Source organism: Boleophthalmus pectinirostris, unplaced genomic scaffold (assembly GCF_026225935.1).
Source record: "Boleophthalmus pectinirostris isolate CB_2022bp ecotype Guang Dong unplaced genomic scaffold, ASM2622593v1 HiC_scaffold_19, whole genome shotgun sequence".
Lineage (NCBI taxonomy): Eukaryota > Metazoa > Chordata > Actinopteri > Gobiiformes > Gobiidae > Boleophthalmus > Boleophthalmus pectinirostris.
Window position 1 is genome coordinate 16690509 of NW_026571140.1, and position 25770 is coordinate 16716278.

The following is a 25770-nucleotide window of genomic DNA, read 5'->3' on the forward strand; positions in this document are numbered from 1 at the left end:
CGTTGTAACAGACATGTTTATTAGTACGTAACATTTAATTGATTAAAATTTACCCTACTACTAAAAAAATAAAATAAAATAAATAAAATATTTTATATGGACCTATTAACCCATAAATTGTAGCCATCCCTTCACCATGTTTTATTCCAGCCTCTGATCTAATACGGATAGAACGGTGGTTGAGAGTACTGAGCCTATTTGTCATATGCAGTCCTGTAGGCCTGTAGGAGACGTGGAGAGCTGCTGAGTGATTCTTGCTCATATTACAGAAACTCGGAGCTTGTAAGTTTTTGTTGGGCCTTAGGCAACATTCATGAGGTGTCATAGCCTGCAGTTCAAAATAATCCTATTAAGGTTTGCCCGACTTGGCACATGCAAGACTGGGAGCCTGGACAAGAGGTGAATAGGCTACGTGCCACAAGTGTTTGGGTTCTCCTTTATATTGTATGACTTTATTTTCATCATTATATTGAAACTTTGTTGTCATGTGTGAGCAAAACATTTTCTCATTTCTCATCGTTGTTAAAGTGCAAAATAAATCCTGTCCTATTAGAGCTTTGAAGGTACCCTAGGTATCTCTTCTGGTGGATGGCCTCCTCTGTGTTTCCACAGTTAGCTTTAAATTTAGCTATCTCCATGGAAATAAGGAAGTGGTACCACCAGGCTAAGGTCAGATTTGTGGTAAGATCATTTAGTCAGAGTAATAATGCATGTTTTTTGTTTTTATTTTTTGCAAGTATTTGTATAAACACCCAGTGAGATAAATTATAGATTATGTTATGTATATATTGGCATAGTATGGACATTAACATGTTAAAAGTAATAACATCATGGAGTCAAGAAGGTGGTGGACCCTCGAGAGGATATTTAATCCCTCTCATCAAACTGAATAATTGCATATTTGTGTGTGTGCGTTTTATATAAAATATGACTAACAGACTACCAGCACTATGAGTGTTAGGCTACTCCTTGGGCCACGTGCGAGGGAGCATCACCTTTTGTAAAAAGTCCAGTTTCCTAACTGGTTTAGTGTGCTGTCCGTGTGCACTCTGTGTGCACTCCTGGGCCCGATGTATTGCATGACTGAATGAAGGAAACCTGAGTGGCAGATTGCATGACTCCAAAGCCCCAAGATCCGCGCATTTAGCTGTAGAGCGCAAATGTGTGCTCCTTCGTGCCCAAGCAAGAAAAATACTGAGGCGCGCGTCCTACGCTTTTGTTCGAAAAGTTTAAGACCCTTGTGTCTTTTCCAGAAGCTGTTGCCTTCGCGTGACTTGACCAAGCAGATTTAGGATTGTCCAGAAGACCAGGGCCCTCCCCTCTGGAAGGGAGCTCCGCTTCTCACGCAACCTGTAGCAGAGCAGCACACGGCATAACCCCGGGGAGCGCACCGCGGTGGCATAGGACGCATTTTCACCGAAACATGTAGGCTAAAGACAGCAGGGATGTAGACTGCAGTCAGCCGTGCCAGCACAATACCCAGCAGATCCACTTTGGATTCCGCGTTTTGTTCTGATGATGCGGTCTCAAAATGTGTTTTAGACGGATTTGAAACTTTAGGTTACTTCTCTGAAATTTCTGGAAAACTCTATGGCAAATAACCAGTTTACAAAATACAGTTCTGCCATTGTCCATGATGATGGCAGTAGACCCAATGAGCAGCCTATAATTTGCAAAACTATGTAGTGCATTTGCCTTATCTATTATCTATTATTACCGTGTATAGAGTGGTGTTTATTTTATAGAATGGCCTGTAGACGATTGACTACTTTACAACTGCATTACAAATAAATGTTAGCATATAATTAGGCCTAACAGGCTGCTACCATGAACTTGTTTATTGGTAGGCTATTTATTTCTACCCTTGACTATGCTCAAAATTTGAATCTGCGAGATGTAGGTTATCAAGTGAGATACACATGTAGCTCGGAACGAGAGACAGACAGAGACGAAAGAGGACAGAAAGTGGTAATATATGCCTCATCTGCCCCCAGCCCTGCACGTTTACCCCCGCCTCTAGCCTCCCCCTTCTCTCCACCGTCCTCTTCAAAGGGGAGGTGAGAGTCTGATCATTTCGCTCTCACGCAACTGGTCAATGTTTAACTGCGGCGCGGAACCTGCAGATACACGCACGCAATGGCATTTTTTTTTTTCTTAATCAGAACGCGGGGCCACTTGTCACAAGTGCTTAACTCACTTTTATTGAAAGACTGATACATCTGCCAGGCCTTGAAGTCAGCAGATCCCTAGAGTATGTGGGCACCAAAGTACGCCACTACCGTCACAACTCCGCTATTGTCGCAATTATTGCCGCTAATATTCCTTTTCATTAACTGATACACCTTCCAACACTGTGTTTCGACAAAGCAGTTTCTGCATAATGTAGCCAAGCAAGCGCAATCGTGAATACGGGTACGTGCACTGTATTTTTAAAATGTTGCACATTGATTAAAGTTGATCATCAAGTCTTTTAATGTCTCTTTATACTCAAGTCTACATAACATAAGACTCCATAGTGGTTCTGAATCACCAAAACAACGGCAACTGAATACCTTTAGCCTACTCCTTGGCGTGAAATCTACAATCACAAATCTCCGACCTGCACGCAACATCACACACAGAGGCACACACACGCCCTCCGGTCTCCACACCAAACTTCATTCATGAGAGAGAGGGAGCGGGAGACGGAGTACAGGGTTACGTCATCAACAGCAGCCAATGGAGCTGTGAAGCGCTCTATAAAGCCAGAGTCCATTGTTTGTTTCAGGGACATGAAGTGAGTAAAGTCCATCTATAGCCCTCCTACTTAATATTGTTTTGAAAGAACTATTTGAAGATTCACATTCACCCATTCTAAGGTAAGATTAAATTGTTATTCAGCATGCATGTCTTTGGTATTTTTTACTCATGAACTGTGTTTCAGATAGCCAAAGTCAGCATTAATGCAAAGTTGCATGTAATGACAATTTGGTTTTATGTTTCTTCAGAGTTTGTGAAAATATTGCTATGCACTGTGCAATAGTATAGAGTATAGTTGCAGTTTTTTTGTTCAATGGTGCCTTTTAAATTTGTCATTAGCACAGGTGTATTTGTGGTCATGTAGTAATAAAGTATTATAATTAATAAGAAGTAACTTCCAGGGCTCAAACGTTTATAACATATAGTCAACAAGTTGCACAACATTCAGTTCTCTGTCTTACTTACTCTCATGCTCCTCCTCTTTAATTCTCAGGTTGACGAGTAGTGAGCTGTCATCATGTCACTAATGATACTGCCATTCATTGGAGCTGTGTCCATCTCAGAGGGTCTTCTGGCCATAGCAACTGTCTGCTTGGTCTTTCTGATCCTACAGTATCTTCAAAATGACATTCCTGAGGGGCTCCAGCGTTTGCCTGGTCCCAAACCACTACCAATAATTGGTAACGTGATAGAACTGGGCAGCAAACCTTACCTTAGCCTCACTGAAATGAGTAAGCGCTTTGGAGATGTCTTTCAGATCCAGATTGGCATGCGCCCTGTTGTTGTGTTGAGTGGCAGCGAGACTGTTCGTCAGGCACTTATCAAACAAGGGGATGATTTTGCTGGAAGACCTGATCTATATAGTTTCCGTTTCATCAGTGAAGGGAAGAGTTTGGCCTTTAGCACGGACCAAGCTGGTGTGTGGCGAGCTCGCAGAAAGCTGGCCTACAGTGCCCTGCGCTCCTTCTCCACCCTGGAGGGCACAACTCCAGAGTACTCATGCATGTTGGAGGAGCATATCTGCAAAGAGGCACACTACCTAATCAAGAAAATCCACTCTGTCATGAAGACAGATGGAAGTTTTGATCCTTTTCGCCACATTGTGGTCTCTGTAGCCAACGTTATCTGTGGAATGTGCTTTGGCCGGCGCTATGACCATGATGACCAGGAACTGCTCAGTTTGGTGAATCTCAGTGATGAATTTGGCCAAGTTGTTGGCAGTGGTAATCCTGCAGACTTCATCCCTATCCTTCAGTATATCCCAAGTGCAACAATGAAGAAGTTTGTGAGCATCAATGACAGATTTGTAAATTTTATTCAAAAAATTGTCAACGAACACTATGCTACCTATGATAAGGTAATCTCATTTTTAACACATAGAAGATAAGATATGTAAAGCACATTTCTTAGAATCACTGTGCATAGATAAATATAATCATTTCATGTTGTAATGTTTCTATAATAATTGATTCCTTAAGGACAACATTCGAGACATCACAGACTCCCTCATTGACCACTGTGAGGACCGGAAGTTAGATGAGAACTCAAACATTCAGATGTCTGATGACAAGATAGTCTCCATTGTCAATGATCTCTTTGGAGCTGGTAAGTGTCTGCTAACATCCTTTAAGTGTATGAAGCATATGGCTAAATATTTCTGAATGTTCTACATGCAGGTTTTGATACAGTCTCCACTTGTGTGTCCTGGTCTGTGATGTACATGGTTGCTTATCCAGAAGTACAAGACAAACTTCATAGAGAAATACGTAAGTACCAGTGGGTCATATTTTATAATGAATTAATAAACTGCTTAATTGAAACCTGTGTAATATAGATGAAATGTATAAAATTACCTCTAGTGTAAATGTTGCATCTACTTAGTATAGACAAAATGCCATAATTGTATTATGACATTTTGAATCCACTATTTTCAGAGGATGCAGTGGGACAGGACAGATTTCCACGCTTGTCAGATAAAGCCAACCTACCCTATGTTGAAGCTTTCATTCTGGAGGTGTTGCGCCACTCATCGTTCCTTCCCTTCACAATCCCACACTGGTAAGACTGTTTTCAGCTTATGATGACAAAAAATATAAGTTTGTTAACTAGCCCAATAAAATATTTTTATATTTTTCAGCACCACTAAGAACACATCTCTTAATGGATACTTCATTCCCAAAGACACATGTGTCTTTATCAACCAGTGGCAGATTAACCATGATGCGTAAGTCTAATAATTTAGATTTGCACACTTATTGACCTGATGAGCAATGATTTTGGGTGGAAAGATAGAATGTAAGTGTTATATAACAATTCTGTATTTTTTCAGTGATCTGTGGAAAGATCCCTCTACATTTAACCCAGAGCGTTTCCTGAACAGTGAAGGCACAGAAGTCAACAAGGTGGAGGGGGAGAAAGTGGTGGCTTTTGGTCTGGGCAGAAGGCGTTGCATTGGAGAGGTCATAGCCAGAAATGAAGTTTTCCTCTTCCTGGCAATCCTCATCCAGAGGTTTCGTTTCCATAAGGTGGATCCTGATCAGATACTGGACATGACCCCAGAATATGGGCTGACAATGAAACATAAGCGCTGCCACCTTCGAGCTGCATTACGAGCAGAAGAGTAACACCTCTCTTTTTCAATGCATTTTACATGTGCATGTATGTACCTAACAGCAGTTGGGCAACAGCCAGATTCAGACAGAGGTAACAGAATAAACTTTGTTAGAATGTCAGACACCAGGTACCACATGCAATGTAGGTTTTAGATTTGTAAGTTTGGTTTGTGTAAACTTAGGTTGTGTATCTAGGCAGCATGTGGATGCTAGAACTCAACACATGTCTGTATGATCATTACTTCTCTAACCGAGGTCTCTGTTTACTCTTCAGCTGAAAAACTACATCAGCAATTTTGTAATTTGTTTGTTACTGCACAGACACAGCTTGTTGAGCTACTTATATTGGTCAAGGAAAGGAAGAAGTAATTTCAGTTTATATATACAATGTATACACAAGATAAATATACACTGAAGCTATATTTGTATCCCAAAATGTGATTGTGTCATGGTTTAGTTGTTTTTTTAAAGTAATTATTTCTTTAAATCTTTGTATATTTTTGAGCTATAGCCTATATTGTACAAGATGTGTGTATAAAAATACAGAAAGAAATGTAATGCAATTATTTTGTATCTTTATTAAAAAGAAATAAATTTATAAATTTATGTTAATGAGCAACATTAAAATTACTGATTGTAACAACACGGGATGTCAATCGTAGTAACTTACTAACTTCAAATTTCATAAACAACATGCTTACCTGGGTATCTTATTCAAGCAAAGTCTATATACAGTTACCGCTGGATACTGAAAAACACGTGTTTACTTAATTTGCCTGAGTCAGCGCTTGCCCCACTGTCAAATAAAATCAAAACAAAACCACGTGGGTGAAAAGGGAAGTGACGTTTGCACAAATTAAAGTCCTAAGCGCACCGTGGTTGCCGGGTAGGAAGTTACATTTTAGCTTTCATTTTAAATTGTAAAAATAAGAAAAGGAAAATGCTAAGCATGGTATAATATTACAAGTTAAAAGAGAATGATGTCAGATTTGTGTTTCTTTACCCATAGCCAACTACAAATCTTTACTTTACCTCCATAATTTTCTTGTATGCGTAGCCCGATGCCCAGTTGTCAGCATCACATTCTTACAGGAGGACACATAGCACCATTAGAAAACATAATACACTCCCTTGGTGCAGTATCAGTTAATAGTTACATAAGCTGAAAATGAAAACGAGTTGTAAAATCATAATAATAGTTAAGCTACTGGCGCAGTGGGTACATAACCTAAGGGACAGGCAACAATAATTTGTATTTATAAATAAAATATTGCACTGAAAGTACCTAAAATCTCTTTGCTCAGGCATGAGTGTCTCGTGACGATGTCAAAATATGGTTCAGCCACTAGAGAGGGAAATGTGACACAGTGGTTAGATATATTACCCAACTCCCCTTTAGCTTTCATAAATCTGTCATGACAGTGAACCTAAATGCACCGTCACCCATCATAAACAACAGACTTTTAAACTAAAAGCTGCCAGCCTGCTTGTAAGTTTGTCCACCTGTTCTATAAAATGTGATTTTATTACATGCATTTGTATGTATACCATAGTAGGTTACTCTAGTGTTATAAACTTGTTGATTGTTTGTGCATTGTTTGCACATCTCACAAGATTATTAATTCCATAATAAAGACACTCTGAGATCTGCCTATTTTGAGCATGGAATGAAACTGCAAGCACATTCCTCTATCCTAGTTGGAAAAAATAGAATGTGTTTAACAACCTTCCTGATTAGATAAGTCAAAAAAAGCATTGTCACTAGTCAACATCCACTTAGCAGGAAGTCTGTATGGGCTGCTATGTGGCCTCAGCCTCAAGCAGTTAAAATCAGTTCACTTTCACAGTCAGATTTTAACAATGGCCGTGTCACAGGTCATGGAAACTAATGGCCACTGAAATCTTTTGCAACTAAGTATTAAAAACAGTCTTTATTGTGTTTCCTGCTAAGACAATGCAGAGTATGGAAAAATCTAATATAAACCCTTTGTTGCACTGGAGGGTTGAGTAGATTTGGATTTTAAGTACATTTATTTATGTATTTAAACTAAATATAAGGAAATATATTAACAGTCTTGATATACAAGATACAAGATATATAAAAGTAACACACAAATACACATGTGTAGTCTTTTGACTGCACAACTCTTGCATGTCACTTCTGTCATTGAACTGTTTTGAATGAGCCAATCACTCATTTGCTCCACTAACATTCCCATAGCGTGCTAAATGCTTGTACAAAAGTTCCTCTTTACAATATGTGTGTGACTAAAATCAATAAACATGCCCCCCTCCCACTCTGAGGGAGAGGGTTCGTGCCTCGGTGCCCTCTTGTTCTCTCTCTCCTGTCTGCTGGCCGTCCCTCGACCCTGCTCCGCACAGGAAACCACCCCCTCTCCACAGGAAGCCCTGTTGTCCCAGTGTGCTCGGAAGGCCAAAGCGATATCAATTGTGGAAGCAATGTTTATCTTTTGAGATTTTATTTTAATCTTGTGCTTGCAGACTGGTGGTCAGGGAACCCATGCCCAAATTACATGGGGCCAGAGTGCTGAGTGGCTTGGGCAGGGCTGGTGCTTTCACACGCAATGCCATGCTCCAGAGAAGCCCCCGGCTACAAACAAGGCAATGTTGGGTGGGACATTGCTTATACAAGATCACAGATTCAAAAAGTGACTTTCTGCCATTGATCTTTTGAAGTTGGAATATAGTTAAATGTATTATGAGTCAGCAATATTCATAAACTCACAATACATTAGTGCTTGTACCGCTGTAGTGTGTGACTTGTGTCATTGTCACTGCTATTTTGTGCTTTTTCAATCACCATTTCTCTGAATAAAAATCAGTGAAGTTCCCATTGTTGTTTTTGAACTTCAGTACTTGTTATTCATTAGCCTGTTTGATTTGGAGTCTGGCCAAATTCATTCAGAATTTTCATTCATAACATGACAGAACACTTCCTTATAAATTATGACAAACTCTTTGCCAATATCATGTTGCGTCAATTATAATTCTGTAAGTTTTGCATGAAAATGTTTTTAAATGCATGTAAGTGGATGACACAATGCAGGTCAGCTATGCAAGTCAGCACATTTACAGGCATTTGTAGAGTTATACCTGTTCTGGAGGTGGTAATTGTTAGATTTGTCTTGGGAAAGCAGCTGGGTGTTTTGTAAGGTCATTGTGAGGTTTGTGGCTCCCCACCACAAACATGCATGTATATAAATGTGTGGTGGAGCCCATGTCTTGCGTGAGAGCCTAGAGTACCTCAGGTGTCACACTGACAGTAGCGTGCGACTGTGACTCTGTCTCCTGGTTAGCGTGAGAGCTTAGGATGGTTGGGGTTGAAGGCCAGGTTTTTCCAGTTTTACTTTTTTCTCTGTTCTTTTTTTCTTTGCATGTACTTTTATGTAAACTTTATTGAGCATTGATGTCTTTCTTTCAATGTTTAATTTATTTTTTATTTTATTATTTATATATTATATTATATTATTATATTCTAGTCTTATGCCGCTTGACATATAATGCTTAGCATTATATGTGTCAACTTGTGTCTTCTCTTTTATGTACTGTTAGTGCATTATGCTTTATTTTATATTCCCTGGAATATATGAGAAGTAAATTGAAGGCTTGATGATGTTGACCTTGGTGGTTCTATCTTGCAGGTGGCAGAGAGTCTTATTTTCTATTTTTTTCCAATATTCCAGAAACTTAGTAACAGTCAGCAGTCAAAAAATTTATGTGGCAGGTCGACTCAGGTGAGGCTAAGAGCAAAGTGCGTGGTCACATAACTTAGTGTGGCCCCTCTCACACTACTGCTGTTGTGCAATGGATTTTGTAATGTTCACTGGAAAGTAGCTTGGTATGACTGCTCATTTGGAGTTCTTATCACCTCTCTCTGGTGGTCATCTAGTTTGTTTTGGACCCTGGTCATCACAGTTTTTTCCAACAGCCTTCCCCAGATGCTGTTCTATTATGTCACTGACTCAATTTAATAATAACAATAATAATATTTAATATAATCAAATTTAATTTTCAAGTGATAAGTGAGTGTGCTGGCCTCTCCATAGATCTGATCTATATCATGGTCTGATGGCTTCACCTGCTGGACTTCATGGAAGTTTAATGCCAGACTTTGGAACAAAGCAATAAATTTTCCATGAATACAACTAACTGACAGACCAACCACTAGAAAAGTTACATAGTGCACCTTTAACTTGATATTTGGAGGGAGATCAATAATTTGTTGATTGGATGTAGTGTGAAGAAACAGCTGTTTCCCATTAAAAAAAAACAAAAAACAGCTGAAGTGCAATGCTTCCTTACATGCTACATCTACTTCCCAGGGCTGTCATCATAATCCCGGGCCTAGGCACTCTGTAATTAGCATGCCGCCGTACGGCCTTACATAAACAGCACTTCTCAAGCAGGAAGAAAACAGCTGACCTGAAATCCTTTGTCCGTAAACGAGTTGAATCAGAAATAAGAAAATAAAATGCCCATAGGGTGGAGATATTACATAAATGAACAATTTTAATCTGATATGACTAATTTAGTCTTTGAAAAACTTCTCAGAATCTCACTATAGTGCACAGAAAGTCTAAAGAAAAAATACATTTGGATCAATATGGCAAGAATCAAGAAAAAAAATGTATAAAATCTTTTCCTCACATTGATAGATCATTATTGGATTTTATTTTCAAATTAAAAGACAAATATAAACTTAATTTTGTAAACATAGGCATTTATTTCGGTGCCATTTAACATAAAAATTGTCCTGTCTAATGTCTAATGAATACTATTCCAAACCATGCTTTCACTGACAGAGGATTTTCTGTAGACCTATCCATTCAAAAACCACAAACTTGTCACTGAGGATTTGGATTTATTCAGCTCCAAAATGAATACTGATGTTTTATTGAACAAGATGTATACAACATACTACACATGATTAGATTCCGAGGTCTTCAAATTTGATTGTAGGTGAATATAAAAGTAAATACTGTGTTGGTTTTAGCTAAGTGATTTTGTTGTCTCTGTAGCATTTGGAGATTTGTTGATTGAGCATGATCCAGGATTCATATTGAAAGGTTGAAAGAGCTGTTAACAAAATACATAGTTTAAACTATATATGTAAAAATGTGAAATGTAGTATTATAGACAACAAAATGATCTATATGTGATTTATGTTATTGAGTTTAAACTCTAGTGCCCCTTCCAGCTGGTCCTTCAGCATGCATCAGTTCAAACAAGTTCATTTCGTTTAGCACCACAGGGAGGAATTGTTGTAGCCTTGTCTAACCCACAACTATCCCAGCATAAGACAGTCACACGCACACACAAACACACACACGCATACACAGTAAGCGTGTATTGCTTTCAGTGCTGTCAGATATCTTGTTATGCCTGAAGGATTGCTTCCAGCCCAGTATTTCTTAACACTACTGCTTGCTTAGTATAACTTGTAGACAAGTTATTTTGTAGCATATAAGTGTATATAACTGTTAATCAATCAGTGCATTTTAACAGGACCATCCTTAACAGTACTTGGTGCGATGGACGGGAAACAATTATTAGAGCATTCTATTGCCATGTTCATTTCCTTGCGTGACATTTTTACAGTTTGCATGTCAAGAGGCAGTTAACTTATGTCAGGCTTATCATTCACAAAGGCTCAAGTTCTCTGTACTTTGTGGCTTGTCCACTAAAACTTATTACCAGTCTTTGTTATGTATTGCTGAAAGAATAATGGGAGGGGAGCACGACCAATCTAAGATAAGAAAGAATTTCACCTAGCACGACATCTGTGCATTTATGTAATATATCATAATTGGAGTTGTGCTGCTGTTATATTGCAGACTTGGATACACGAGTCCAGATATTTGATGCTGAAAATGTGCAGCATCGATTGGCTTGCATACGTGTGAAGGATGTGCTCCCTTGTGAGTACCAGGAGAGTGGTCTGTAGGACACCATTAAAGACTTAACTACCTCCCAGCAGCTGTATGTATCAAAGGGATCCTGAGCTGCGGTGCAGGTCCTCAAGCTTGTTTTTCATTAGCCTTCTAATGTGCAACGAGCAATGGACAGCATAGGATTAGCACAGGATATTGAAACATTTCCACACACTTCAGTGATAAGAGGCTGCGTATTAGATAAGTGCTAATCAGAAAGGAGAACAAGAGGCTCCTAAATAAAGTTACCTCATCTTAACTAAATATTTAAGATGATATGCCTCCACACTTTATTCCTGTGTGCTGTGGATATGAATGATAAAAAGACAAAAAGGTAAAATAGGTTGCTTCTGTTGGACATTTTCTTACATAAATTATCTTAAATTTTCTTACAATGTTTATAGATTTCCTGGAACAAAAGCAAGTTTTGCTATGTAAATTGTTTCTAATAGGTAAATTTAAAGGGCACAATGATTTTCAGTGTTATGTGTTGTAGGATACATCCCTTTTTGCATTGTATTCAGTAATGCATCTCTTACACTGCCATTGTCCTACCCCCATGGTAGTCCTCCCATCGCTCATCAAGAGCCACTGGGATACCTTTGCAGTCTTGTGTGGTTTATGTTTGTCCCAATTTTTGTCACGCTAACCTGTTCTGTATTTTGACTTAACAGGTAAGCATTGTGGGGGGTCCAGCCCAAAGCAAATAGCAAAAGAGCAAATAGTTGGAGATTGGTCAAAAGTCATGTGATGGTGCGTGTGAACCCAGAGCCCATGGGGAGTAGGCGTCACACTCTGACTGCCTCGTGTTTGTCATGTTTTGTAAAGACTGCCAATCTTGTCTTTGTTCTTAGAGACAGCAGTGACAAACATGGAGGAAAAGGAGAATCTTCCCAGATGGGAACAAGATCAGGTCAGGAGGAGGAGGAAGGGTTCTCCCCCCTGGGAAGGGCTCCTTGCAGAAGGGTCCATGTAACTTACACATACACAAATGCCTCTGGCTAGTGGAAGAGTGTAAATACAAACATTTATGTATATGTCCTTATCTTAGAGGTCAGGTTTCTGAGTTCATCTCTGTGACTCTGCTAACTCATATCTTTCTATGCAAAGATGATAATGACATTCTATTAATTGACACTGGACCTGAAGGATCTGTTTACACCATTTAAGATGCAGTTGGGAAAACAATCCATCAGATATATTAAAATGCGTCATTTAATAAAATGGTTCAGATTGACTGCACAAAATGTTAGTGGACATCAAAGTTAACCACAAAGTGCAGAAATATGACATTCTCTTATTTGAAAGATGACGTGTTTTTCTCTTTTGATTGTGTTTTATTCAGGGTTTATGATTATTTTTATTTTGTCTAACAATCTGAGCATAGATTATCTAAGGATATGTGATTGATATTTTGCACTCAGACTTCGAAGCAGCTGAGTGTAGAGTTTAGAGTCAGTACAGACAATGATGTATCTTTGCACACACTTACATATTAATGCCAGCTCATTAGCCCATCCATTTGAACCCTTTACTTAAGGGTTAAAACTCAGCTAAAACTTGATAGTTCAGTTTTGCACATCTATGATAATACTGTGATAATATACATTTTCAATATATCTCCCACTCACGCCTTATGTTTGACAGTTGATATCCATTCCTTATTATTTTTTCCGGGTTAAAAAAGTAAAACTCAGAACAAAGGTGGTGTCAGATTAATGAAGGAACTATTTTTACAACCTTAAAATATTTTATAAAAGCCTGCAAAAACATGAAAGATTCTCATTTAAATGTACATTTGTATAGAATAATTCTCTGGTTTGCAGAGCATACTTTAATATTATGTGTCTTAATATGCTCAAGGGTACATCAGTCACAAAGCAGGTCAAGTTGGCCTGTTCACAAATCTATAGTTCTCAAATGAACCCACGTCTTCACAAGTGGTGTAGTTTTTCATGTTCAAAGAAATCTTCTAAAGCTCATGTAACAAACAGGTTTACAGCCTTAGATCTTTTTATCAGTACACTTCAGGTGTAATACCAGTGAGTATCAAATTTACAGAGGGATCAGCTTGGATTTAAATTTGTATTGTAAAACAAGGTGCACAATAGTATTCCTCTGTTTACTGTAAGGGTATTTAGAATGCTTTTCTAAAACTTTAGTTATTTTGCATGTTTTTGAAAATTGTGATAATCTATCTACCCAAGGAGATGTGTCTCTCCACTAGAGAAAGAGAAAGACAAATAGGTAGAAGATTAAAAGTAGGCCCATAAGGCATGTTACATGCTGTTAACCATAAATTAGTTTTTATCATCAACTGCTCTTTTATTTGTCAGAAGTCGCTACAGCATGGATTCTGTACTTGATGCCCTGCAGTCTCAATGCTGTGGCGACAGCGTGCATTCTTTGTGGAGCTTATTGAAAGCAGAAGTATACAAATGTTGCCCTCTTGTGGTGTGACTTCAATAAACCTTTGTACAAAGCAGGGACTTTTTTTTTTTTTTTTTCTTTTGCTATCCTACTTTCAGGTGTTTCACTGGACTTTTTAAAGTCAAAATTAAAATTAGTCTTGACAGGTCATATGATGGCTCCAAGCAGTCAGGTACCTAACCCACCCAATCAATTGAGATTTGTTTTTCAAATGAACAGGATAAATCAAGCCTATAGCCAGCTACATGTTTGTGCACATAAAGAACTGTCACTGTTGAGCTGAGTGCTCAACCTTCTTCAGTTGCGTGTAACCTCTCGTGTTTTTGCAAGGGAATGGTTTCCTGTCCATTGGTGTGTTTTGATAAAACCTCAGTGATGGTGTGAATATGTTTACAAAATGCTGACCATGGTGAGACTTTCTGTGACCTGTGTCTCTATGGCCAGTCACTGCACTATAGCCACATTTCCTGCTTCCTTCTTTAGATTACATGAGTCAGGTCGGTTTGACTTTGGAGAATGCCATCAATATGCTGCCATCTTTGGTTACTTTCTTAAGCTTTTGTCTTGGGAATGCACTTGATAAGAACTATACAAAAACTGACCATGTCTCTTTGGTGTGACATGACATATATATATATATATATATATATATATATATATATATATATATATATATATATATATATATATATATATATATATATATATATATATATATATATATATATATATATATATATATATATATCACACACACATAACTTATTTATTCATATCAAAACACAACAAAAATAGCATAATCCCTTTAGTCTCATGTTTCTACATAGGCCAACGTTAGAAAAAAGAGAAATGACGCTACACTATAGAACCTCATTTGGTCTCACATATGGCATCCCTCTGTCTTCCCAGCGGAGGATGCTCGTAGCTGCAGGCTGATGCAGCGGTAACAAGTCGTCCATCAGTTGAGCCTCACCTGTTGGCCACAGGGCTGCGCTCACACACCACTCACACATGGAGAGGCCTTTCTCCTACGCGCATGCGTGCTGTGCCCATTGAGTGGAGACCATTTCCTCCAGTAGAAGGCCGCAGAGAGCTTCTCTACACACGCAAACAATCACACACCTATGCAGACCAAGCACGCAAAAGCAAACCGACGCCTGGAGCTCACTTATCTTTGTATTGCTAAAACTTGATGTCATCCATCCAGGGGAAACCTGCTGATGGGCCATTGTCGCTGAGGTGGAGGCTCGCCTGGACAGCAGCATTATCTCTGGGTGAGTGTCCCACACCACCGCAGTCACTCAGCCTCTTGTGCTGGTGCTGCCACCGAGACGCGTTAGAGAGGTGCTACCCCAAACCCACTGGATTTTATTGTCTAACTCCGAGAAGATTTTATGCCACATACTACCCCAAAGTTTCGGTTACAACTGGGTTTCTGTGTTAATCCAAAGTTTCCTGCAGGCTACTAGCGTTAGCAGCTAGTGTAACGTCACTAGATCCATTATCGGACAAATTTTAATTTTGATTCTTTTGACCGATAACCAGTTTTAAATGATCTATCAGCATTCAGTAACATGTGAATTGTATAAGGCGTACAACAGACCGCATCTGTTTTCTCGTGCTGCTTTCCCCCCTGTCAGACGGTTTGGGGGATGTGGCTAAAACCTCCATGTTATCCTTAGTCCTCAGGTTGGACAGACCATCCCCTTTGTACGACAGTCATTGTTTTAATATCGCTGTCGTTTATGGTCGATGGAGGTGGTTTGACAGTTGAATATGAACATTATTTTTTTAATGCCCTTTTGACAATTACAAATGCAAATTCTCTCAGTGTTTTTATGATTAAAGCCATTGACTATCACACAAGGCATGGGAATTACAGCTGATTTTACTGGCGTACAGCTGGGCTCAGTATGGCTGTTGACAGTCAGGATGTGATGAGGCTACCACCTAATGTCTCAGATTGGCCTGTCCATCAATGCACCTCTGAATGATCCACCTCCGCGATGGAGCTAAGGCAGACTGGCCTCTGCCTCAGGCAAGAGCTCACCCCAGTGATGCTGATACTGTGGTGCGCGCTGGTCCTGATGTGAGACGGAGAACTAGAGGAGCGGGAACTCCACTAAAATAATCACTGTTAGAGCTCGATAGTAAGTCATTGATGTTGAGGTAAATAAAATATTATACTCACTTTAGTTGTCGGCCTGTGGCAGGAAGAGAAGCTCGGAGTAGGTAAATGCTCAATACCACACGGTGGTAGAGCTGGTCCATATTGTCTGTGAGCTAGCCCTGTGTTCAGGTTTTCTCTGTAGTCTAAGAGGATGAGATGTTGAAATGTGGCTACATACCTCTGCAAGCCATAGCATGACTGGGGAGAAGTTTGTCATGTCTCTAGCAGGTTACTTTCTGTATTATTCCCAGGAATGCTGCAGTATATTGAACATAATATCATTTAGAGTCTTGCATAAATTATTGACATTCATTGACATAAATTATATTACATTTCTCTCTGTGTGTGTGTGTGTGTGTGTGTGTGTGTGTATGTATGTATGTATGTATGTATATATATGTATGTATGTATGTGTGTATATATATATGTGTGTGTGTGTGTGTGTGTGTGTGTGTATATATATGTGTGTGTGTATGTGTGTGTGTGTGTGTATATATATATATATATATATATATATATATACACACACACACACATATATATATATACACACACACACACACACACATATATATATATACACACACACACATATATATATATACACACACACACATACACACATATATATATATACACACATATATATACACATATATATATAAAGTTTGCCTAAACTGAAGTAAATTGGTCCAACTGTGAAAATGAACTTTTGACTTTAGCTTTCAAGTACCTCTTCTTTCACCTTTCGGTCTCATTAGCTTGGTCCCACTCTCATCAGCTGACTGATTGCTAGACTGGAGTTGTCCAATCATGTTATTGCTTGACATGGGCTAAAGGTGACAGGACAAGTCTGCAAGCCTGGCTAACTGTCACATCTTGTGCAGTTCCAATGAGTTATGAGGAAGGGTAACCTGGATTCCTGGGCTTCCCTCTCATGTTAAGCTTCTCTATATGCTCAGCAGAAACGTATGGATCTTCTGTCTGCTTACTGAACATCTCTGTGTATTTAAAACCTATAGGCCAGGACCCTGCTGACCACGTGACAGTCTCTAGGGTTGATGATATTAATATAATATAATATAATTAATATATTAAATATATTTCTTTCTCTTCTCTTTGTAGACCATGTTTTTCTATTCATGCTGTCATGCATTATGAGCATATGCAAATATAAATGCTGTAGTCCACTTATTTTGGGTGAAAATGGAAAATGAAACTCTTAACAGATGTGTTTGTCAATGATAAAGCTTCCTCAAGGCTCAGATTGAGATGCCCTCTGTACCCACATTTGTTTGATCTGTTGGGAAAGATGTTATACCTTTAGATTGACATATAATAAATAGGGGTGTCAAATTATCGCGTTAATTGCGATTAATTAATTACAGTCATATTTAGCGCGTTATGTTTTTTAATCGCGTTAATCTCATTTTTAATCTCTAACATTAGTGTTTCTGTATGCAAGTTGCTTTATTATAAAACCTGTTTTAATGTGTTGTTGGGACAACAACACACACACACACACACACACACACAAAACACATTTATACATTTTTTTATTTCGGTAATTCCACTCATTGCCGGAAACCCACATAAAACGCGCACAGTAAGAGCGATGTAACGTCATGTTAACGTTGGCGGCGTCGAAGAGGCAGTAGAACAGAGGCAGCAGTGCACAGGTAAAAACGCATTCGTGTCTTGGAAATTATTTTCCCGACGTGAAATATAAAAGAAAATAACTAATATAATATCGCCTACAACTTAAATGTCACTGGTGAAAACAACCTGCATAGACTCATGATGTCTGCACTACTGTCCTATAGTGACCTGCCACATGAGGGGACACGCACACAAAAACATACAAACACAAACACACACCTTCATCATCGTCATTAACCTGAGAACGCGCGGACCACGTTTCCTTCCGTAGACACTGCGCGGACACCGACGTGCTCCCGTGAGCCGCGTGTGGATCGTGTTTTCTCGCGTACGCTGCGTAAACCGCGCTTCCTCCTGTGCGCCTCTAAACCAGAACTAACACCAAGACTAAAACCAGGACTAATCCAGTCCAGGACTATACCAGGACTAAACCAGAACTAAAACCAGGTCTAAACCAGGATTAAACCAGAACTAAAACCAGGTCTAAAACCAGGTCTAAACCAGGACTAAACCAGAACTAAAACCAGAACTAAAACCAGGTCTAAACCAGGACCAAACCAGAACTAACTCCAGGACTAAAACCAGGATTAATCCATTCCAGGACTAAACTAGGACTAAAGTAGGACTAAAGCAGGTCTAAACCAGGACTAAAACAAGGACTAAAACCAGTGATCTCATATATAAAGCATTTCTCTATCAATAATATTTTTAATATGGTTAAGGAAAGACTGGACTTTTTATTGCCTTTAAGTAGACAAAGGTTATTATGTTCAGATTTCCTCGTCTTTGCTACTTTACAGCAAACAGTTTCTTATTCATGGAGACTTTGGCTCAACAGCCAATTTGGGGAGATTTGTTAAACAATAAATGACTTTATAAAGTCACTTTTTTTTGTTCTATATCAGTCTTTTGATCTGCCACAATAATGTAATAATGAATTTAAATGAAAATACCTCAAATTGAAGGCTTTTCTCAGCAATTTTTAGGTGAGATTAAAATGAGATTAATTAGATTAATTAATTACAGATCATAATTAATTAATCTATCAATTTTGTTAATCGCATGACAGCACTAATAATAAATGCTGTGTGCACAGTGGCTTATGGATGACAGAATTGTTTGTGTTGTTGAATTGAGCCTTTCTCTCATTAGGCCAATAATTGAAACAATGGTAAATCACTACATACATACATACATACACACATACACACACACACGCACCACACACACACGCACACACACACACACCCCTATACACACAATCATGCCCCTACACACACATACACGCACACCCCTACACAGACATACACATATACACACATACATACACACAGACATACATACACACATACATACATATACACATACACATACATACATACATACCAAACCAAACTTTATTTATAAAGCGCTTTTCCTACAACTAACTGCTTAACTGTAACACAGTGCTTTACAGTGATTAAAAACAATCCCACATTTACAAACATACACACACACACACACACACACACACACACACACGCATGCATACACACACACACACGCATGCATACACACACACACACACATACACACATACACACACACACACACACACATACACACATACACACACACACACACATACACACACGCATACACGCATACACACATACACACACGCATACACGCATACATACACGCATACATACATACACGCATACATACATACATACACACATACACGCATACACGCATACACGCATACATACATACATACACGCATACACGCATACATACACACATACAGTCCCTGACAAAAGTCTTGTCGCTTATCCATTTTGTAGAAACAAAAGCTTATAACCTGACTTTAAATTAATCGATTGGTTTTAGAAATGTCTCATATGAAAGCTAAAACCCTCCCAAATTATGCTCAATATACTAAAATGAATTTGCTTCACTGAAGAAAGATTGATAATTTAATGAACACAGAAAGGTCAGATTTTGGCAAGACAAAAGTCTTGTCGCCTTGTCATATGATGCATCCAATCCTAGATTACAGCCTCACCTGTGATTAGTTACTGATCAATCAATTAGTGGGTCTGTATAAAAAGAACCCCAGCACACCAGACCTTCACAGCAACTGCCTAAGATCCACCCTGAGACCAAAGCGTTAATTATCAAGAGGCTGAAGACCAGATCCACTGCTGAGATGGCCAACACCTTCAATGTGTCTCAGCGTCAAGTACAAAGAATAAGAAAAAGATCTGAAATGACTGGAGATGTTTTTGACAAGCCCAGGTCCGGCAGACCCCGCAAGACAACTGCTCGGGAGGACCGTTTGTTGATTCGAAAATCCAAGGCCAGCCCCTTTTCCACTGCAGCAGAGCTCCACCAGGCCTGGTCACCTCAAGTCCCTGTGTCAACCACAACAGTTTGTAGAATTCTGTCTCGAAATGGCCTCCATGGTCGAATCAGTGCACAGAAACCAGCACTAAACAAAAGGCAATTAAAAAAACGTGTGGCATTTGCCAAGGCCCACAGCCTGCTAAAAGGATGGACACTGGAAAAGTGGCAGAAGGTGGATTTCTCAGATGAATTCTAGGTTGAATTACATCACAGCCACCGCAAATGTTGCAGGAGACCTACTGGAGACTACATGGATCCAAGATTCACCCAGAAAACAGTTAAGTTTGGTGGTGGAAAAATCATGGTCTGGGGTTACATCCAGTATGGGGGTGATAGGCAATATCAATAGCCTAAAATATCAAGAAGTATTAGCTCCTCTTACATTCCCAACCATAAAAGGGGTCAAATTTTGCAGCAGGATGGTGCTCCATCGCATACTTCTATCTCTACATCAAAGTTTCTCAAGGCGAAGAAGATCAAGGTGCTCCAGGACTGGCCAGCCCAGTCACCAGACATGAACATCATTGAGCATGTCTGGGGTAGAATGAAAGAGGAAGCATGGAAGGCAAAACCAAAGAATCTTGATGAACTCTAGGAGGCATGTAAGACGCTTTCTTTGCTATTCCTGATGACTTCATCAACAAATTGTATGAATGATTGTTGAACCGCATGGATGCAGTCCTTCAAACTCATGGAAGTCATACAAGATATTAAATATGGATCTCACAGCACCACTACTTAATTCACTGACGTTATGCAACATATTTTTATATTTGAAGTAAATTATTTGTTCAATTTTCTGTAGGCGACAAAACTTTTGTCTTGCCAAAATCTGACCTTTCTGTGTTCATTAAATGATCAATCTTTCTTCAGTGAAGCAAATTTATTTTAGTATATTGAGCATAATTTGGGAGGGTTTTAGCTTTCATATGAGACATTTCTAAAACCAATCGATTAATTTAAAGTCAGGTTATAAGCTTTTGTTTCTACAAAATGGATAAGCGACAATACTTTTGTCAGGGACTGTACATACATATACATACACACATACATACATACATGCATACATACACACTTACACACATACATACATACATACAGACATACAGACATACACACATACATACAGACATACACACATACATACAGACATACACACATACATACACATACATACATACATACACACATACATACATACATACACACATACACACATACATACACATACATACATATATACATACATATCTATACATATATACAGACACAGACATATACATACATATACATACATACACACACACATACATACATACACACATACATACATACATACACATACATACACACATACACACATACATACACACATACATACACACATACATACACATACATACACACACACATACACACACATACACACATACATACATACATACACACATACATACACACATACATACACACATACACACATACATACACACATACATACACACATACATACATACATACATACACACATACATACACACACAATTTTTTTTGTCTTTAAAGAATAAGAGAAAAGAGGATCTAGTGATCAGTGGTCGCTCAGAAGGCCAAAATTACAAAAAAAAAGGGTGTTTTAAACAATGATTAAATTAGAGAAATTAGATATATATTTTTGTATATAAATAATATCACTATCTGGTCTAGTTATGTCACTAGCTAATAGTGTATTTAATAACAGTAGGCTCTGGGAGTGTTAAGAGGTCAAAGAATTTAACATTGAACAGAGTTTGTTTGTTTTTTTCCTATTTTTGTACATAATTTGTCACAGTTAAATTCTTTCTTTCACATGCTTTTCAATAATAGATTTATTCGAGAACCACTAGAGCAGGCATGTCCAAACTATGGCCCATGGGCCAAATGTGGCCCTCAGACAAATTTTTCTTGGCCTCCAGGCTTGCAGGAGAATTGACCCAAATTACCTTGCAAATTGCCTTTTTATTGCAAGTTTTTTGAAAATCTACCTGGATAAAACCGATATTTAATATTTATTGTGTGGTTTTAAGGATCTTAATGTGAATAAATTCATTCTAACATGTTAAACATGCACATATTTCAATCATTCACTGTACTGAGCACCAGTCTACAGCCCTTGATCGGCCCTCTGCTTCGTTTGTGTTTAGATATGTGGCCCTTGATGAAAAAAGTTTGGACACCCCTGCACTAGAGAATATATTTTTGACAAATTTTCAGAAATATTTGTATTTACTTTCACTAAGAGCTATCTCGGCTTACCTGGACTGTTAAGCAATAAAGATACCCTTTGAGTAATCTACACTACTTTATTGTCCCTACAAGTACATTTTTCCTCAACATTTGACCCATACGTCAACACTGCTGGGGCAAACTGTCAAGAGCAGTGGGTGCTACTGTGCTATGCCTAGGGAACAATCTCCAATTCTTGAACTAGGCTTGGTTAGGACCACCTTAGCTGGAGGATTTAACCTATTGTGCATGTTTGGGGTTGGTTGCTGTGGTTTTATGCCACAGTAAAGCCGGATAATCTAAACAAAAAAAGTTACTCTTTCAGCCCTCTGCCGCTCAGATGTTTTCATGTTACAACAAAAATAGCAGAAATCTCTCCACTATTAGAAAGACACTGTACCCACGATAAATACTGAGCCCCAAATATATTGATCTAGCTATCATTTATTAAATTATAAGTCAATTCATTTAAATGTATTATTGTTATCATTGGGTACCCCAGTCCCCCTTTGTCCAAACAAGCTCAAGCTCAGGCTCAGACTGAATAAATGTGCAAGTTTGTTTGCTTGCACTGAAGTCCAAGGTGTACCATTCTTGAACTTGAAGAATACATGAAAAATGTTAAAAGAGGCTCAAAATGAACACGTCATTGATAATTATGTGAATGAAGTATGGATGAAACAAGTCTTATTAAAGGCACTATACCTGATCTTTACTGTTTAAAAAAAAACACACGAACAGAACTAGATAATTTGCAGTGTTCAAGTTATTACCTCATGCCTTCTGAGCATCCTAATTATTCACCATAGTTCAAATGCTTTTCAGAACTCTCAAAAACACTGCTGAGTTTTGCAGTGACAGTAAAGCTAATAATAATTAGCATGCTAACGCACACGGCCTAATTATTGAATAATAAAACGCTTAATAATTTGGTCAAATGCAGACGGCGTGCAGCAGACAAATTTTGACTTATACAATACATAGTGGGAGCAAATTCATCAGAAAATGGGTACAAGGCCTCTATTCACTACATACTCCAAAACAGGCCAACTTTATTTTGAGTAAGGCTCAGCAGTAAGCAAAGTAACAGGAAATCTGTAACTCTACTGTTTATTAAAAATACTTTTGTCTGAAAGTAAACCTCATCAAAACAGACCTCACTCACGTGACGAAAAAGGCCTTTCACAGTCTAATGATGATTAATGTAGTAATTAGGTGTATGACCAATTTATTAGCTAAATTATCCTTGGTTTTAGCCCCTCTTTTTTTTTTTTTTTTTTAAATCTGCGATCGTTTCATAAAACCGTTGCCAACCAGACAAAGGTCATGTTTTTCTACTGACCGTAAATCATGGGGTCAGCAATGAAGGAAATAAAGTGACTGGTGTCATGTTTCTACACAGGCTCTTCTCATATCTCCAAAGACCATAAGAATGTGCCAACCATTTTAGATCTGGTACTCCTCCCTACATTCACTTCATACCTCACTGTGGCAAGTGAGGGTCAGTGTTCGGCTAGATGCAGAGTTGACCATATTTAATTCAGTCTCTCAATCAACTGTATGTAGCTTAGCTGGATGTGAAAATGTGTGTCATATTTTACATAATGCCTTTTATATTTTTACAACAACAACAACAACAACAACATATTTGTTGTTGTTGTTACAATAATAATAACATTAATGCATTAGTCTTATATCGCACTTTTTCCAGACACTCAAAGTTGCTTTACAATTTTCTGCATTCATTCCATACCATCTGATGATGGTAAGCTTCTATTATAGCCACAGCTGCCCTGTGGGGAGACCTGCTACAACCTGTGCTGTCAGTCCCTGCGACCACCACCAACACTCATACCACTTTCATACTAAGCAATGTGGGTGAAGTGTCTTGCGTAAGGACACAATGACAGTTTTTGCCACTGGCGCCCCACTGTTTCAAGTGATTTTCCCAGCGATCTCCCATCCAAGCACTACCCAGGCCCAGTCCTGCTTAGCTTCTGACAAGATCAGGCTTTGAGATTGAGGTTTGGCCACAAACCTATGGGCGTAATTTGAATTTCCCTCATAGTGCAACAACGGTTGTCCCTGTGAGTTCTGTTGTTCCTCACTCATGTATTTGACAGTTCTGCTCATTTTAACAACCAGACTCAGAGTATAGCATTGTTCAGCTTTTGCCAGCTAAAATTCATAATGTTCTGTAGCTGGATCATCCAATTGTTAAAGTTTGATATTAGAGATGCATTGATTCTTTTTTTTTTTTTTTTTTTTTTTTTTGTTTCCAATGATATTTTGACTTCAAATATCCGCCAATACCAGTGCAGAGATGGAAAATAGCATTTCATTCTTTAAAATAAAACAACTGACTGAACCAATATTTCGATACCGATACCATTTCTGGATTGGAGTTGGAAGCCCCCATTGCTGCATCCTTTTTTGCTGTGTTGAACATTTTACATTTGTCATTATTTTTTACCATGATGTTGGGATAGTGTTTGTGTGTGTGTGTTTTCACACATTATTTAGGTAGATTTAGGAGGAGGTGTCAGCTAATTAGGCTGTACTTATTTAAGAACTTGTCTTTTAATGGCAACTTGTGACCTAGTTTACATTCTCCCAAGAGCTGAGCCATTAGGTTTTCTATTGTAAGCTGTGACTTTTATCTTTGTTCATAATATCTCCTTCACAAGCAAATGAAATGCATTGTGCTCACAGTAGTCTGGGAAAAAGTTAACGTTGAAAGCAATTATGACGGACATGGTTTTCTTTTAAAATGTTAAATGCTTATGCTTATATAATATGACATCAACTTTCGAAGAAGAAAAGCTGATGGTTGTTTAAAAATGTATATTTTTTTGTCTCTAAATCAGCGGGGAGAGCACAGACTACTATCACTATGTGTGGTAGCCATGTCTGCTTCACACTGCGTGTTAATGCAAGTCTCTGTGAGTAAATAATTCATTGTTATGTATTTCTGGGCGGAGCCTCCATTATTCATTTCTGGCATTGTAACCAACGGATGACAAATTAATAGTTTAATACTGAGGAGCAGCAGATACAGGTTTAAAGAAGTTGTCTCAGATATGGGCAATGTGATATCAGGTCATGATCTGACTGTCAGACAATTTTGACAGTAATGCTGAGTTCTAGACAAGGAGAAAGTGAGACTTTTCCCATCTACCACTGGGGAAAATGCCCTGGAAGAATTGGAAGTATTGAAGACAAAACTGGTACTTGAACTTAGCAACACCATAAGTGAAGTGATCCTTTCTTACTGATCAAGTTAAGACAGTGGTTTGTCATGCTCTAAGGTCCGATTCTAGCCCCTTCTGGATTAGAACAGAATGTAGATGGGACAGGCTGGTCAGGCAAAAAGCATTGTGCCAAAGAGTTTGTGAGAGCTGAATAAGTTGCATAGATTTAAATGCCTACTTTTTTCTTTCACAGTGAAAAAATTTTACACTTAAAGGGAGTGTATATCTTGTGCTCTGTTTAAGAGGGTACTATAATCAGAACAGACCTTGGGTTGCCAGTGCTTTGACCTGCAAATAGGGGACACGTA

The 25770-nt window shown here is 38.5% G+C and overlaps 2 protein-coding genes across 2 annotated transcripts in view; both read left to right on the forward strand.

Moving 5' to 3' along the window:
- Positions 1-2773: 2773 nt before the first annotated feature.
- On the forward strand, positions 2774-5957 carry LOC110175505 (cytochrome P450 1A1). The gene is made up of 7 exons (XM_020941698.2): positions 2774-2858; positions 3233-4096; positions 4218-4344; positions 4416-4505; positions 4674-4797; positions 4877-4963; positions 5069-5957. Exons 2-7 carry the CDS (start codon positions 3257-3259, stop codon positions 5361-5363), a joined length of 1563 nt encoding a protein of 520 aa, XP_020797357.1. The 5' UTR covers positions 2774-2858; positions 3233-3256; the 3' UTR covers positions 5364-5957.
- An 8817-nt stretch (positions 5958-14774) lies between these two features.
- The window catches only part of LOC110175250 (C-terminal Src kinase), a 29821-nt gene continuing 18825 nt past the window's right edge, over positions 14775-25770 (forward strand). The window contains exon 1 of the mRNA XM_020941384.2: positions 14775-15006. The gene's annotated coding sequence lies outside the window, so the exon portion shown is untranslated. The remainder of the gene's footprint in view (positions 15007-25770) is intronic.